The sequence below is a fragment of the Symphodus melops genome (assembly GCF_947650265.1).
Source record: "Symphodus melops genome assembly, chromosome: 5".
NCBI lineage: Eukaryota > Metazoa > Chordata > Actinopteri > Labriformes > Labridae > Symphodus > Symphodus melops.
The window spans coordinates 21,034,820-21,052,092 of NC_136695.1; the positions used below are offsets into that span (position 1 = coordinate 21,034,820).

Here is a 17,273-nt window from a genome sequence, read left to right on the forward strand (position 1 = left end):
GATGGCGATGTTGAGTCTCATAGTGATTGAGCAGTTGCCTTCAGGAAATCAGTTGTCTGTGAGGTAAATATCTGTCTTTGGGGCAAAGTCTGCATTGTTTCTAGTTGTTTGCTTGTTTATTTTTTCTTAATATTAAATGAGGTTTGAATTGCAAGCATGACTTGTAATACCAAAGATGTTTGGATTGGGTAATGTATACTGGATTATGACAATATACAGACAAAATGTTTGTACATTATTTTTCATCATTTTATTTTTTACACTTGTGTTGATGTAGATTTGCTCACAAAGTCTCTTGAGATAGCTGACATTTTAAATAATGTGATTGTTATCCGACCAAAATGGCAGAAAAGAAATCATGTCTAAATGGGCAGTGAAATTTAATCCCTCCAGATTCTTACAATACTCAAATAACCCAAACAACATCAGTGTCCGTTTATAGTTTAAGGCCCAGAACAGAATTTCTTAGTGTTCGGTGATAATTTGGCTATAACAATCTATGAGTTACATAGTAACATGACATTAACATTAGTAACATTAGGGAATGCTTTTAATGCACAGGACTAGAACATTGATATCGAAACAACACATTTTAATATACATTTCTAAACTGCTGTATATCTATTGTTTGCAAAGTTTACTTAAGCCTAAAGGTGAAGGGAGTAGAGGATTGGTCTGCCATAGTTACAAAGAAAGCCGAGCAGCATATAGTGAAAGTTCTTCCCTTCTCGGCATCCTTGCTTTTGGTCTCGCATGCATCGCTGTCGTGTCTTCCTTATCGTGCAGGGAGGCTTAACAAGCCCCGGTGGCGTGATGCCCTCTGCCTTCTTGCACACAGTTCACACACTTTGCTCAGGCTTGAGTTACGCACGTGTGTTTTGTGTGGGTTGGGGGTATACATGTTAAATGAACGTAGCCAGCGATGCAGGTTCACAGGGGGCACCAGGCAAAGCAGGCAGATGGTGACCTTACGGAGTAAATTACCATGAACCCTATGACTCTCTCTTTCCACACAACCCCTCTCTTGGCACACACATGCACACAACAAAGCTCGATACAAAAAGGGTGTTGGTTTTTTTCATCGTAATACTGGAGGCTGCCTGTCTTTATATTCCAGTGAAATAGCCTAATGTCGGCTGGCTTTCCAAAGTACAGACTGTAAAGTAGGCCAACTCCAACCCCGAGCTATCTCTCCTCCTGACTCTGTCACACATTTCACTCTGTGTGGGTGTGAGCGTGATTTCGGGCTCGGGCGTGAACAGCTGTAGTAGTCGTGACTGCGTGCACGTCATCGGCCGCGCGCCTCGGCTTCACGTCAGGAGGCCTTGTTTCAGCACCAAGGCCAGGGCTCGCGGCTAGAACAATAGGCGGCTCCGCTCAGTGTCGCCTAGGGAACGTCTACAAAGTTTCACCCGCAAAGTGTCGCTCTGGGAAAGGATGAAGACACCATTAATAGTGACATCTAAGAAATATGGGATATAGGTCACTGAGCTTGACAGAGAGAACTATACAGACGAGAGAGCGTTTTAAGTGTTGTTTACTTTACTTTTTTTTATTCGTAAAACGAACACAGATATTGACGGTCCCTGGGAGTTACGTCACAAGATAGCAGCCACTCTGGTGAGAGGAGGGGGAGGGAGAGAAAGAGCAGAAGAGATACCGGCATACGACGTGAAAAGCCATCCAGCCGTCGGACGAGTGAGACGTGAGAAGAAATTTGGGAAGTAGCGAGAATAGTAAGAAAGAGCGCACACTGTTAACTGTTGCAATAATACGCAAGGCTGTTAAGAGAAACACGCAAGTTTAAAACAGTTTAAGGCAGCTGGTTAGACAGTTATCACTTTGTCATTATAGAGGAATTAAGAGTGGGCTTTCGCTTAAGTGAAAACTACCAGGCTCGCTCGGTCCACTCCGCGTTCTAAGAGTCCAGAGGTTGGTTGGATTTTAGTGGGACCCGGTGACAAGCTGTGACACCTGCTACAGGACCGCAACCTCTGGACCTCCAGAGCAAAGGGAACACGGGGGATATTTGACAACCCATCCGAGCCTGTAGAGTCTGTGCTCCAAAAAAGGAGGAGGAGGAGGAGGAGGAGGAGAAGAAGAGGGAGAGCACGGCAGGCACAAAGAGCGGAGAGCATCCAGAGAGGGGGGGAAGGAGGACGGGACAACAACGGGGACCCAAAAGCGAGCACCCCTCTTTAATTTTCTAATCTACACTAGGCAACACTGTGCCTATAAGCATCCTCTGCAAACGGTAAGAACTTTAATGTAAGAAGCCTGTATATTTGCTTGTGTGGTTTTGTTTAGGTGTGTGCGCGTGTGCATGTATATGTGTATGTGTACATTGAGGGGGGATCGGACAAAGAGCAAGGGAGCCCCATGACATCCGTGTGTACGCTGTAACCTACAGCTGGCTAAACAAAGAAACCGCTCTTTTGCAATGATTTAGCCCCAATTAAACAGTTTCTTCTCTTTTCTGTGTATAGGGAACCTGAGCCCTGTTTAACCACTAAAAGGTATGTCATGCTTACATATATTTTCGATGAATATACATCTATATATATAATTGATTAGGGGGAAATAAAAGCCCCATCATTGTTTTATGATTGGCTAATTAACATTTGCATAATTGTTTTAGCAGAAGCTGCTTGTGCCCTTTGTCAATATAGACTTGGAAATAAAAATTAAAAACATCTTTCTATTTTTATATATTTGTAGGGGCGCACTTTAAAACATTTATATAAAATTATACATTTTGCAAAAAATAATAGCTAATAATAATATATTTGTATTTTTACATTTTCCATGTAACATTGCCTCTATGATTTTTACTATAATAAATGAAATTAATATCAAATCAGAAATAAAGGCCGCATAGGAAAACTAAGGATATTATTGTAATATCATAGGAGCAAGTTTTAAGTGTTGCATTAATATTTTAGTAGTTGCTGTAACCAAACTGCTAATATTTCCAAGGCTATTGTTTTCTTCATCATTAATGTCCACTTCTCTGGTTGTCACCACTCATCCAGCATTGTTTACTCCTCTCCAGGGCTACCTGCTCCTGATCTGTCTGCCCCTCGGCCCCCGAGTACCCAATCGTCCGCTGCACACTGTCCTGATGAAGGAGGCTGACGCCATCAAGCTATTTGTGGGGCAGATTCCCCGGAATCTGGAAGAGAAGGACCTCAAGCCTATCTTTGAGCAGTTTGGCAAAATCTATGAGCTAACTGTGATTAAAGACAAATACACTGGCATGCACAAAGGTAGGTCTCGCCATTATAACACAGGATTTACTTGGACAGAAAAGACAGATTGCGAGATAGTAGATGGGTAGACATATGACAAGACAGATAGAGGGGTGGATATCCCTACGCTGTGTGTAACATGTCACCATGGAAACTGTCACACCTGTTCTCGTCTCCTTCTCCTGTTAACACCAAACAGCAAGAGACAAATGTACCAAGAAGGATACTATATAAAACTGTGATGAATCGCTTTGTAAATAATGGTAAAGACGGCAGAGTTGAGAACCTCCTAATGGTGTTAATGATTACGTGGCGTTAAATAATGGCCCCCTCTAACAATAGATCAGTAATAAAACTGTAGAAAACACACACTCGCATACACTCTTTCCCCTCACACACACTCCCACACTGACCTGAGGTCCTGTGTGTTATTAACACGATTAGGCTGTATGCGCCAATCAGTGTAATGGGCCTGTAAGCCTGGGTGACACAGGGGAAAGAGTCTGTTGTTTTGAGAATCCCCATGGCCACAGTATAAGCCCCTCTTAAAAGCAATGAGATGGACCATAAGATGTGTATGTGTTCGTTTGTGTGTGTGTGTGTGTGTTGCAGACTTTACTGTATGTCGAGTCATTCTCAGTTCTCCTGTCGTGCACTCTGTGTGAATGTTTCCTTCCTAATCGTCAAATCTTCTCTTCTTTACTCTGGATCTACGTTAGTGTGTCTGGATGCTAACCTGCTGCTAATCTTGTTGTCTTAGTGCTGGTGACAGGTGTAGTAAACAGCCCTGGCCAGCCAGCTCTGCTACCTAACCCTCCCTCACACACACAGACACAGGTACAGCACATAGGAGAAACAGAGGGAGTGTATTTGGAGTGATCGTGAGGCATGCATAGTGGTTGGAATAGCGCAGGAAGCTGACTGTGCCCAGCCTGTAAGGCCTTGTTAGCCCCGTGCACACTTCTGTGGTGCTGTCATGTGTGCTGACTCGTGCCGTGACGTTCTGAAATGTGCCGTGCCGTGGAGTGTCCTTCTCTGCTCTAGAGTGCATCATCATGATCTTGTCAAGTGTAGTTACAGTGCATGATTATATTTATATTCTTAAGCTCTCGCACAGTTTTCCTCCAGTGATGATTCAGAACAGTAAAGGAGCAAACAGGGGCGGTATTAGAAAAGAGGACTTTTAAATGATTTAAATGGTGTGTGACTGTGTTTTTGTAAAGGATGATACAGAGACAGAGATAGAGAACGACAAATATTAAAGCTACATGCTCACCTTTTCTACCTCTGCTTTTCTTTTTTTCCTCTCTCTCTCTCTCTCTCTCTCTCTCTCTCTCTCTCTCTCTCTCTCTCTCTCCCCTCCCTGTCTCTCTCTTTCTGACAGGATGTGCGTTCCTGACGTATTGTGCGAGAGACTCAGCCCTGAAAGCCCAGAGCGCTCTTCATGAGCAGAAAACGCTACCAGGGGTAAGTGCACACAAATAGACAACACACACACACACACACACACACACACACACACACACACACACGCACACAGACATCACCAGACAGTGCAAACTTATGCAACAATGTACACAAGCTTGCACATACACTCATATCACAGAAGCACCATCCCCCCACATACATACACAGACGCTTCCAACCACGCTGTATACACACGACACACGCAGACGTGTGTGTGTGTGTGTGTGTGGCTACTATTGGACGTTCAACTCCCATTAGTAACACTGTGACATAACTGAGCAGCCAGCAGGCGTCTTGCTGCTGAGGACAAACACTACCTCTCACAGGAGACACACAGGGTACTCTGCCAGCATTATCATCTCCATTTCTCCGTCTTTCTCTGTCTCTCCATCTCTCCGTCAGTCCCCTCTCCTGTTACCCTCTGGTGATAGCTCCCGCCTGGAGAGAGTGTGTAATTAATGTAGCTGTTCCCCTTTGTCTCATCCCAGTCTCCCTCAGTCTCTCCTGTGAGGGATCGTTTGCTGCGGCTGGGCTCTGTTCATTATGGATGGGGCACCATGTGAGATTTGCGTCTGTCTCTTGGGCTGTACCTCTCTGTCGCTCCTGCTTTTTTTTTTCTCTCTCTGACCTGGTTTCGACTGCACTCAAAATTATATTTGCAGTTACAGTTTTGAAAAATTAATTTCTACGAAGACTAAAGAGAGTGCTTTGATAGTGTAAACATTTTTTATTTATTTTTTTATTTTTTTGTACGGAGGATTTTTTGCAGCATTTAAAAAAACCGAACCTTCAACATCTTTGTTGGGAATGTCTTTGTCTCTCTTTATTTCTGTTACTCTGCCCATGGCCAGAGTTTATGTTCCTGCACCTTCTCTGCAAGCTGGAGTTGATAAGATCTCTGAGAGAAAATGGTTGGTTAAGAGCCTGAAAAGAAGGCTTTGGGGGAGGGGAAATGTTCTGAATCACTCCAACACAAATCCATGCGTACATACATATTGCGATCCCGCATGCTTTTCCACGCAGCTCAGGAATGCTTGATACAAAGCAGCATGTTAATAATGACATTAATCCAATTAGGGCCCGCTAAGGAGTCTGACCTTTCCACTGTCTACTGCACCTCATTCCTCTTTCCTGTTCTGCCCTTTGTCCTTTGACTCATCCCTTCAACCCTCCACTAGCGTTTACTTCATCCTTTCCTGTTTGTGACATCAATAACTGCATCCTTGCGGAAGAGGAGATAGTGTGCTGCAACATCCAGATTAATTGTGATTTATATTCCGGACACTCAGAGGAAACATTTGCAGGGAGGATACTCGTTAGCAGTAGAGATTTGCTAAAGAGCCGGCACACACGCACACAATCAAAGGCACCAATCCCCAGAGGAAGAATAGTGCTGAAATAAGGGTGTGGCGATCATTGTTGGTTTTCAATAAGCCCGGACTGTTAATGAGCAACATTATTGGCTTTCCTCGATTTGGAGTATCTTGCTTTGCCCTTTGAGTTTTTTGAATTTTTAAAGGGATAGTGTCCTTTATTCTGTCGAGACGCCTTCTCAGTAGAGTACTTTCATGAATATGAACAATGTGGATGATGAATACTGGAACATTTAAAACACTAAACCAACATGTTACTTTATACAGAACACCTGCAGCATGGTTAGGTATGTTGATACATGTTTAACCAGATTTATTGACAGTTCGTTTTGAAATTTCTCGTATCTCATTGTTAAAAAATGGTTCCCACAATTGTTTTCAGAAGAAAATTCCAAGACGCAAAAATTCCTTTATTTTCACTCTGAATCCCTCAGACTCTTCATTATACTCTCAGCTATAAAAAGAAGAGCAGCAAAACCTTTAATTAAAGAACATAGAACCAACATTTGTGACATTTTTGCTTGAAAAATGACTGAAACAAAAGTATGAAGAAAATAGTTGGCAAATAATTTTCCTTTATGATTAATTCATTTATCTACTCATCATCGCTGCTTTTAAGATTCATCAGACTCTTCCTTGGAAATAATTCCACAGCATTATTGTAACAGCTTCTTTTAATCTTGAATGCCACTGCACGGTGCAGCATCTCTCCCTCCTGTCTCTCCCCCAACGTTTCGCTCTGCTATCACTTTCCTCTACCTGTCTTTACCCTTCCTCTATCCCGCGTGTCTTCTTCTCTCCCGTCTCTCTCCCTGCCTCTAACCGTCTTTGACAGGATTTAGAAATGACTTCAGAGAATTTCTCTCCCCCTTCTCGCACATCCGTCCATTGTCCAGGTCTTTTCTTTCCACAAGAATTGCTTTTTCATCTCTCCCTTATTCCTCCTTTTATTTTTGTCCCCCAACCCTCCATGCTGTCCCTCTTTTACATTTGAGCTCTTCTTTCCCTTCAAATCCCCTCTGTCCTCTGTTCAACTCCTCCCCCAGTTTCCCTGCACCAGTAAGAATATTACCGAATGTTCTCTTCTCTACCCCCAACCCTGTCATCGCTAGCTTTTCTTCCTCTCTAAAATCTCTTCATGGTATCCTTCTTTCATCCCCTCTTTTTTTCCTGCTGTCTTATACTCATTTTTTTCCCTTCACTGCACACTCACGCTTCCTCCTCCGATTCTCATTTCACAGTCATTTATGGTAACCCTTCTTCTAAGTCCTCCTCTCAACGTCAGTCCCTCTCTTGCACTCTTACCATCACCCCCCCCCCCCCCCCCCCACAGTTCCTATACCCCTCGTCTCATTTCCCCCTCCTCTTGATTAGTTGACCCTTTTGACCGTTTCACACCCGTCTTCTCCCTTCTTTTCCTGGCTCCACTTGTTAAGCTGCATGATTAGTTTCTCACAAACTCATTTTCATAGTCAGATCCCAGGCCCACGTTTAGGCGAGGGGTGGGCTGAGGTCGGTGTGTTTGCATATATATATATATATATATATATGTGTGTGTGTGTGTGTGTGTGTGTGTGTGGGTGTGTGTGTGTGTGTGTGTGTGTTGGGATTGCTCTTAATTGCAGCTGCTGGTGAAACGTCAGGCACCTCGTACAATTTTAATGGGGCTGTAGCATCAGACACCACACAGATATGCCTCTCTTACAAGAGAGAAGTGACAAGTCTGATTCGAGAGCTTTTCTGCTGCTTCTGTCTGCCGCTCACTGATGGGATTTAACGCTGATTTAACAGTTGCGACAAGTCAGTGGAAGAGAGAGGAAGAAGAAGAAACAGAGAACGACAGAGGAACTATACCTCACACATGCACACCGCGAGCTTCAGCGGGGGCAGTAGACTGTTAGATTGGAAAATAAGAAAAAAAAAAAGGACGGAGGGATTGATAGATGGAGCAAGAGAGATGAACAGATGGCGTTATCAGAGTGTCCTGCGCCTTGTGTTTAATTTGGACACAGAGGGAGAGACAAGAGCAGAGGGAGCACGAGATGAAGTGAGGGAGCGGAAGAGACTTACATTATATTAGTCACAGTGGCAGAAATTCAACAGCGGAACCACAAGCCAGTCCCACTGTCGCGCACAGATGTTTTGGTGTATTTGATGTGGCGCAGAAATTCCCTCCGGGATGCATTCACATGAAAGAGCTCATGTTTAGCCACTGCACATCCATGTTAATTTGGAGTTGGAAAATGAATTTCTCATTCTGTTTTGTGTGCAGGGTTTGCTCGAAATGAGAATAATGAGGCAAATAAGATCCTCTGAGAGTTGAAATGTTTGCTGCCATAAATATAGCTTTTCAGTTTCACCTTAATGAGGCTTATCATGAAGTATGTACAATTCTGCTGAATGATGTAATAGGACATAAAGAGTACGACAGCAATAAACAGATGTGTGTGTACATACAGTAGTATTCAGTTGATTTAGTAACAGCAGAAGAGGTTGGTTCCTGGAGGCTTATAGCACATGTCCAAGGTCAGAGGTCAGGGCGCATAGCTCTGCTCATCACATTCAGGCCGGCTGTTCTCAGAGCTGTAAAAGTTTCAGGAGCCCCCTTCGATGGTCTTATCAGCCGACATTATGGACCACCAGCATGAAGAACAACATGTTTCAAGAATAGGTTTGAACTGTATGTGATGAAAAAAAAGAAAGAAAACTTCCTGTGTACACATTGACATAGGCCTATGCAATGTCTTATAGTGCAAGTGAGAACGTACAATTGTTGATGTTCACATTCAAGGAGGGAGGGAAAAAAATATAAGCCTCTGATGTAACATATCCTACTGTTTCTTAAAGACGCTGAATCCATTTTAAAGTAATAGTTTGTGCAAAGATGTTCTCGTGATACAATCCCAACTACCAGATATTTGTCAATACACACAACTTTATCCAAAACTGTTAGGTACAAAGGAAACGTAACATTCTATTATTCTAATAACTTTTTATACTTGCGGCTCAAACTATGTGCAGTGAAGCCTGTTTTTGTCATCTCTATTTAGAAGGGACTCTCACAAACTCATGGAACAGAAAGATTCATGCTGACAAAGTGGCCAAAAATATACAAACACACACACACACACACACACACACACACACACACACACACAGGATGTACAATAATCATTCCTACAAAACTGTCCTTGCTTTATCCTAATCCCTACAATCCATCTTTCCTCACTCTCTCTCTCTCTCTCTCTCACTCTCTCTCTCTCTCTCTCTCTCTCTCTCTCTCTCTCTCTCTCTCTCTGAGGCCTGTTTAGATTTTAACCTCACATCCCCCTCTCCTCTCTTTTTATCGCCCTGTCTCTCCCTAGGCTACTGCTGCTGTATTTCCTCCCTTATCATCCCTCTTATCTTTTCCTTTTGTTCTTTGCCGTTGATATCTCTCTTTCCATTTAATCTGCACTCTCTCCTCTCTGCGTTTATATCTCCCTTCATCTTCGTTCTACTTCAAACACAACATTAGCCAACACACACACACACACACACACACACACACACACGTGTATACGATACAAACACACTCAAGCACATCTGTTTGGTCACGCTGGCATCCGCAGATCTCAGTGTAGGTGAAATTAAAGTGTGATAAGCAGCTTACCAGGTGTGTGTTGTCATGCTCCACTGCTCTCAAGGCAGCACTCTGCTCTCTGTTCTTTGATTAGAGGCAAACTGAAGCCTACAGATACACACACACACACACACACACACACATACACACACACTTAAATACATCTTTGTGCACATATTGTACTACCCATGATGCACTTGATGCCTAATAAATTATTAAAAAGGTATCAAGAGAGCCACAGGAGGATCAGTTAAGAATAAATGTAGTAGCAGAAGATCGATACACTTCTGAAACACACGATAAAGGTTTGCTGAAGTGCTATTTATTAAATGCATATGGTACGACAGCGTGATTAATTGGCTATTGCAAGGTCATGTAAACAACAACAACAACTATAGTTATGTATTTGATTGACCCTGGACTGAAGAGAGAAACAGTGGATTTCTTATTCATGTCACAGGCTGAAAGGGCTCTGTTTATTTACATGCATAGTAAGTACTCACATGGACTCAGCTGGCTACTTGTATGGGCCGAGAAGCTTTAGTAGGTCCTGAGTCAATTCATACTGTGTCCAGTCATGGGTAAGGTAATGTAAGCAAAGGCTATGGCAGATCCTTTATCCCTATAGTCATCCTACATAGTGAATAATGCTGCTACATTCACAAGCTAGATATTTTTTAAATATTCTGAACAGAAAGAATGAAATGTTTAGGTCTTCAATCGGGTGAAATTAACTTTGTTAAACCACCCATCTGAGTCAGTAAAATACTCTCACAGCAACCTGATTTTTTTTTTTTAGTGGCTCATCTTTGTTATAGAGTATCTTTGTCACATATTCCTTAAGAGGAAGGACACATCAATAGATCAACATTAAGTTATAATCAAAGGAGATCATTGAGGGGGGCAACACTCATTTACAAGGATATTGAGTCAGTGACAGAGGCAATTAAAAAACCCACAGAAAAGGCGAATGTAAAAAAATCGACATTGCACAAATAAACATTGCTAACATCTGTGAAACAATTTATCTTGTTTTTGTTGGTGTGTCTGTGGCGTTCAAACTGCGTAAGTTCACACCACCTTTTCATGTGTCCATCATCCACGATGTGTTGTTGATGTTTATCAGAGCCAGACTTGTTAATGTGTGTGTGTTGTGTATGTTCAGAATGTGTTTCCATGTGGAATCTAAGATGCCTGGCAGGCAGTCTCCCTGTGGGGCAAAGCTATGATGAGCAATTATCCACTAGGGCGACTTAGTAGGCTAATTTAGCATATTTATGTGGTCAGCAGCACTGTTTACTATTCCCCTTCACTGCTTACTGCTGCACTTTCAATTTAGAACAGACCCCAGCTCCCTCTCTCATTCTCTCTCTCTCTTTCATTTCCTCTCCATCTCTTCCTCCTCTGCCATCCCTCTGCCTCTATCTCTCCTCGCCTGATGGGGTTTGCGATGTGTATCGCCCCCACCCCTCCCTCATGCTGTTTCTCTATTTTTATCCTCACTGTGTGTGGGATGGGAGAGGGACAGGTGTAGAATCAAGTGTGTGTGTTTGTATGTGTGTGTGTGTGTGTGTGTGTGTGTGTTTGTGTGTGTGTGCCAGCAGAAGATAGAAAGACAGGGTGCCAAGAAGAGCGAGAAAGATGGGATATGCAGAGCAGAGGGCTGTTAGTGTTGGGTTGTGTACAGCTTAGGCTAACGGGAATTTAGCTTGTTTGTTTTAATACAAAAGTCTTTGCTTTATGGGAGCGTGCGTATTCATGCTTGCCATTGAAGTGTGTTCTCGTATGTGGATGCGCATATGAGTGCATTTTGTGCATGCAACATGCACAGAGAAAGAGTGCCTGCCTCATATTTCACCACAAAATTGAGGCAGAATCTAATCATAGCCTCATAAAAGCCTGACCCTGGAGAGCGCCTGCCTCTTTAAGCCCTGACACGAACACACAGAAACATGCACACACACAGTGGAACATTTTGTGTCTATGCCAGTTTGAAAGTTATGATTGTGTACACACATGATTACCAGGTTATGTGACTGTTCGATGCCAAATCTGCATCTCTGTGATGCAGAGCTCTGAAGTCTCACAAAGTTGAGTGGAGTCCATTTCTCACACCATCTGTTTTGTTAAATCCAGCCAGCTACAGAAATCTGCAGGGTGCAGTTTTCACATTCATACAACGGACGAGCTGTTTAGTTTTAATTATCAGTCATCATGATGGCATCTGACGCTGGGCCGACATGTGCAACTTAAAGCTGGCTTCAAACCTGGAGTGAGGCACAGCATGGGCAGCTTTAGTGTGCCCATTTACGGTAAATCCTGGATTCACACATGGCTTACTGCAAGCTGCACACTTAAGGTGATGAATCTGGAAATCAAGGAATACCCAGTGAAATTCACGTTTGAATGAAATCCTAAACAAATAGTTGTATTTGATTTGTAATTGCAAACGCGTGCCTTTATTTACACATTTAAAATGAGTTTTAAAATAACAGAACAAGTGGCAGCATAGAGAGGGCCAAAAGAATCACTTACGTAAAAGGCGTTACCTTAACGGCTGGTGGAGCTTTGAATATAAAGAATACCCAGATAAGATCAAAATCTCCAGTGGGTTGAATAGCATTGCTGATTAACCAGAGAGGACAAGAGAACACAGATTTCAGTCAGAAGTTGGGTCCTTGATTCCAATTTAATTTGTCTTCAGCTTTATCGTTTAGATTTTTTTTTTCTGGTTGCCTCTAACACATACTGCTATGTAAACTGGCTGTGACTTAACACACAGCGCTTTGATTTGTACCACATATGTTGTCACGTTTCATACAATTGAACTGAAATCTTCAGCCTGCCACCCAGACACCTCATCTCCACATGCAAATGTATACGTCTGCCTGCACTAAGTTGTACATACAGAGCAGGGCCCACACTCAAAGAGTGTGTGAATGAAAGGGGGGGTTAAGAGTACCAATGGAGGAGGACCATGAAGAGGTTTGGCATGAATAGGGCTGTACAGACAGGGAGGGGGCAGGGTGAGACAGGGGAGGAGCAGAGGAGGTCGGGTTAGAGAGAAGGCGGAAACAAGACAAAAGTTTGCCACAATGAGCGTGGAGGAAGGGGCAGGCGGGTGGTGTGTGGAAGAAAGGGCTTTTTCTGGGTGGTGGAGAAGTGGGAGGGAGTCAGGGCGCACTTCTGTCAGTTTAAACAGAGACATCTGTCAGAGGGGGCCACTGGTGTGTGTCTGCATATGTGTGTATGTGTGGGTCTATGTGATTAGGCAGGCAAGGGGATGTTAGGTCTTTCGCTGCACCTGGGGTGTGACCTCTGCACTGAGGTCCCCTCTCTAGCCACACTTCAACCTGCTGTCTTTAAACACACTGACCACAGGGCAAAGCTGGAGTTTTATACTACCAAAGTACACTGTTGTAGATCAGCACACTTAATAATGTTCCATCTAACAGAGGAAGAAGATAAAAAGGCTCTGTGTAGCTTTGTTCCGTTTGGTTTATTAAGGACTGATTCCAGTTATTTTTAATACATCAATTTAGCATGGCTCTGGGTTTCAGCAGAATAAAATAAAAAAGGATTTAGGTTGTCATCAAAGCCTCTTTGTTTAGTTCATGTTGATTTTCAATCTTATTTTGCACGTAAGATGATTTTTTATTTTTGTCTTGTGTGTATGGTTTATTTGATTTAAATGGTTGATCAGAGCTTGATCACATTTTCTATCTCATCAAAAATACAATAAACAACACAAATTGGAAAAAAAGATTAAAATCCAATGAAATAAGAGTTTGTTGGGGCCAACAGCAGGTAGATTTAACAACTTTTACGAGACAAGCGTAGCATTTCTTGGATGGCATAAGGTGTTAGAGCGATCTTAGAGCAACCTTGAATAGTTAAATATATTTAACACCTTAGTAATAACTGACCACAGCCTAACACACTATCTGTAGTTATCACTTTGTTGTATTGAAGATACAGTACACCTCTGAAATATGTATGAAGTTTCCTTCCATGTGTGCACCAAATAATTAGAGTCAATATTAGCTCTTTTAACTTAGTTTCCAGCAAGCCTTGCCTTTATGGAAAATAATTGCAGATACTTTGCATAATTTTTAGGAAATCCTTCCTAACGCTGTAACTATCTGAGCATCCAAAAATGTGTCACTGGCAGTGTGTTGAATGTAATCTCACTGAATATGTGATTTTTGCAATCATGAATTTGTATGGATTTGAGCAGCCTTTTTAATTCACCAGCTCATTTCCCAAAGGACTTACACTCCCTAAAATAGAAAGAAGGTCCAAGTGCATAGGTCTAACAGTTATCCGCTATAGTGCTGCTGGATTATGTTGGACTAAATCCAGAGGATCAAATTTCAGTGAGTGCTCCACCGCTGCATGCAAAATGCTCTCATTGGGGTTTGACAAAAACAGCATAATATTACAGGGATCAACAAGGTAGTTAGTTCTGCTTTATGCACGATTTGATGCCATTACTATGCAGAGTGATAAAGACAGACAGTAAGTGAGAGAGAGGAGAGAATGTGTTGGTAATCCATGCTCCAGTAGAGAGGCTGATGAAGGGTTAACTGTCAGATAATGTATTGAGTGGAGGAGAAGGAGGGCAGACTTCTCAGGTGTGAAGAATCGAATGAGAGAGACAGTGGAGGGAGGGATGAGAGCAGGGGGATGGGCTGCTCAGGAGCCTGTATTATGGTTGCAGGCCCCCGTTACCAAGCAACCAAGCAGAGTGAGATGCCAGGTTGCTAGGTTACCTGGGGGATGCAAAGCCCAGCAAGAGCGATAAAGAGAGACACAAGAGAGAAGAGGTGGGGTGGAGCTTCCCGCTCACTCTCTCTCTGTTTGTCACACGTCAGTGTCTTCATCCAGCTGTGGACCACAAACCTAATGCAGTTTCATCAGAGCCAGGGGTCTCATGATTCAAGCAAGAAAGTGAACGTAAAGATGAACCGTTTATAATATTGCTCCTGTTATATTACAACTGGATGGATACTGTTGTGGAGCTGAAGGCACACTGTACCTGATGATTATTTTAATTCTGGATCAATGTGCCAATTTTATTCTTCATCAGTTGATCTATTGTCTATTTTATAATGGTAATAGTTTTTTTTAATTTTTTTTTTTTTTTTTTTTTTACAGGGGTATTAGTTAATTTCAATGTTGATAATTGAATAGTACAGAGTCAATGTTGCTTCCATATGACCAATTAAAAAGTGCTTAGTTTGTCTTACATACAGTCCAAACCCTAACCAGATTAATGTATCATTTATTTAAACCTAGAAATATTCAAATCCAAGATTTGGAATGTTCATTCAGTCTAAGAAATAATCAATTACCACATGAGGTACATGCTGCTTTGTCACTTGACTTATTGATTAGCTGTATCTGAAAGTGTTACAGCTGATTGACAGGGATCAAATCTGTTTCTAAAAAGTCATTTATTCATATTCCTTTAGGATAAAAGTAGTTCCATGAGGCAATACAAATAAAAAGGCAAATTCAATACATGTAGAAACATATTTAATAATAAATGTGATCATAAACACATGCTCATCATATCCATAGCACATTTGAACATCAAAGCTATTATGATATTGTTATTTTAAGTATCGCTCTGGTCGAAACGTTAGAGCCGTTTAACATTTCCACGAGGGGTGTCCAAACAATAGACCTCTTTGTTGATATGATTTTAACAATAAATGTGTATTGCTCTACATGCAAAGTCTGAAGCAGTATAATACCTCTTTAAATTAAATGGGCAGTAGCAGTACTAATAGCATTACAGCGCTATCAAAGCTAGTTTTTGCTCACTACACTCACCAATAAGAGTACAGCAATGACAGAGGGGAAAAAGAGAAGTACAGTAGAAGAGATGAGAAGAAGAAGTGAATAAAAGAGAGGCGGGAACGGATGGGAAAAGATAAAGACGAGAGGCATGTCATCATCGGTGTGGGGGGGGTGGATTATGAAGTTGAGAGTGAAAAGAGGTTGAATTGAGGATGGGGGAGAGAAAGAGGGACAAACAGTGTTTGATGCTGGAGAAGGGATATAAATAGTTTACTCCTCTTATGCACGCTGGAAAATGGACATCTGAAATTGTGTGGATGGAGTACTCCAGAGGGAGATTGAAGGGGGGAAGGGTGTGTGTGTGTGTGTGTGTTTGTGAAAGAGATAAGAAGAGAGAGTGTTTGTGTGACTGTACACACACACACACACACACACACACAATAACACGCTATTGTCTGTTGTCACGCTGTAATCACTTTTATAGTCAGTTTGCATGAATATTTGTGACTTTTTCCCTCCGGTGTTTTGATGTCATCAAAAAGGGATCAAAAGACCAAAAAGATAACATTGATTTAGCACTGTACTTTAATCCGTGTTCCGGATTGTGCACATACACACGCATTTACATACGCACACTCCCCCCCTCCTCTCATAATGTGGCGCAATGGTTTGTTCCACTGATTTTGTGTAGGTGGGGGAGGGGGGGGAAGAATACGATTTGATTGGATAATCCAAGGATTTAATATCCCCTAATCCTGGCACAATCCTCTCTGCTTTACTGCAGGGAGTAAGATTAACTGTGTGTGTAGTAAGTGTTTGTTTCTGTGTGCGTGAAAAAGGGCGGGCAAGGTGCTCCGGGAGTGAAGAAAAAAGTGTGGGGAATTCTGTGTGTATGCGTGTGTGAGTGACATGCACTGTATGTGTGTCTGTGTCGGACTCGGAACCACAGCATGCAAATGGAGCTTTGTTTGCATGCAGGGTTTGGTCAGGCGTGAGCATGGGTGGTTTTGCCTCAGCAGAGCGGTGGAAGCTATGCAGGCACACACATGATCATATATCACATATCTGGGCCCTCATGCATCGCCACACTGCTGCTGCTCACATACGAATCCTTGGTCCTCAGAGATACACAAACTCTCAGTGAGGGCTTCTTAGTATGCAGCAGGACAGATCAAACCTCACTACAGTATGAATCCTGCTCCTTGCACGAGCGCACGTTTGCAGATGGTTACTGTTGATTAAGTCTTAATTGGAACGTGAGTAATTAGAGGATAATTTGACTTGAAAGGAGCGTGTGGCTGTTCATGTGTGTTGGAGTTAAGACGGAGAGAGAAAGACAGAGTAGAGTACAGTGTGACTGACGAGCAGCGACTGTACTTTATTTGCATTTTTCTCTCAGGCTCAAGGGAATTTTAATTACTCTACTATAATATAGATTCAGTTCCCTCACCTTCTCCCCCTCTATCTCTTCTCTCTGGGCCAAATCACATTTATTTCTTCCTTCCCACATCTTCTTCTCACACGTTTTCCGCCTGTTCATTTGGTTCTCTTTCATTTTTACTCATACTCAAGGCTCATTTGTCCCTCAAGACAAAGTCGTTTATAGGAAATAAGAATGAAGAGGATAGGATGCAGCCAGCGAAACGCTCCTCCTGCATAAATTCTTTGTTTACCCAGAGAGCATAGCAGTTGCCCTTGGCAACAAGCATCCTTGTTTACCTACCCAGTGTGCCGTCATATGATCGCCATGACAACGAG

The 17,273-nt window shown here is 42.4% G+C and overlaps 1 protein-coding gene across 3 annotated transcripts in view; it reads left to right on the plus strand.

Moving 5' to 3' along the window:
• The first annotated feature begins 1,404 nt into the window (after window positions 1–1,404).
• celf3b (cugbp, Elav-like family member 3b) overlaps window positions 1,405–17,273 on the plus strand; it is a 26,551-nt gene continuing 10,682 nt past the window's right edge. For 2 of the 3 annotated variants that reach the window (XR_013779095.1, XM_079344109.1), the window contains exons 1-4: window positions 1,405–2,254; window positions 2,487–2,516; window positions 3,053–3,266; window positions 4,633–4,715. Coding sequence is in view for 2 of the 3 variants with exons in the window: in XM_079344109.1 (XP_079200235.1) it covers window positions 3,122–3,266; window positions 4,633–4,715 (228 nt within the window). In the remaining variant the exon portion in view is untranslated. The remainder of the gene's footprint in view (window positions 2,255–2,486; window positions 2,517–3,052; window positions 3,267–4,632; window positions 4,716–17,273) is intronic. The other variant, XM_079344110.1, reaches the window with a different exon arrangement.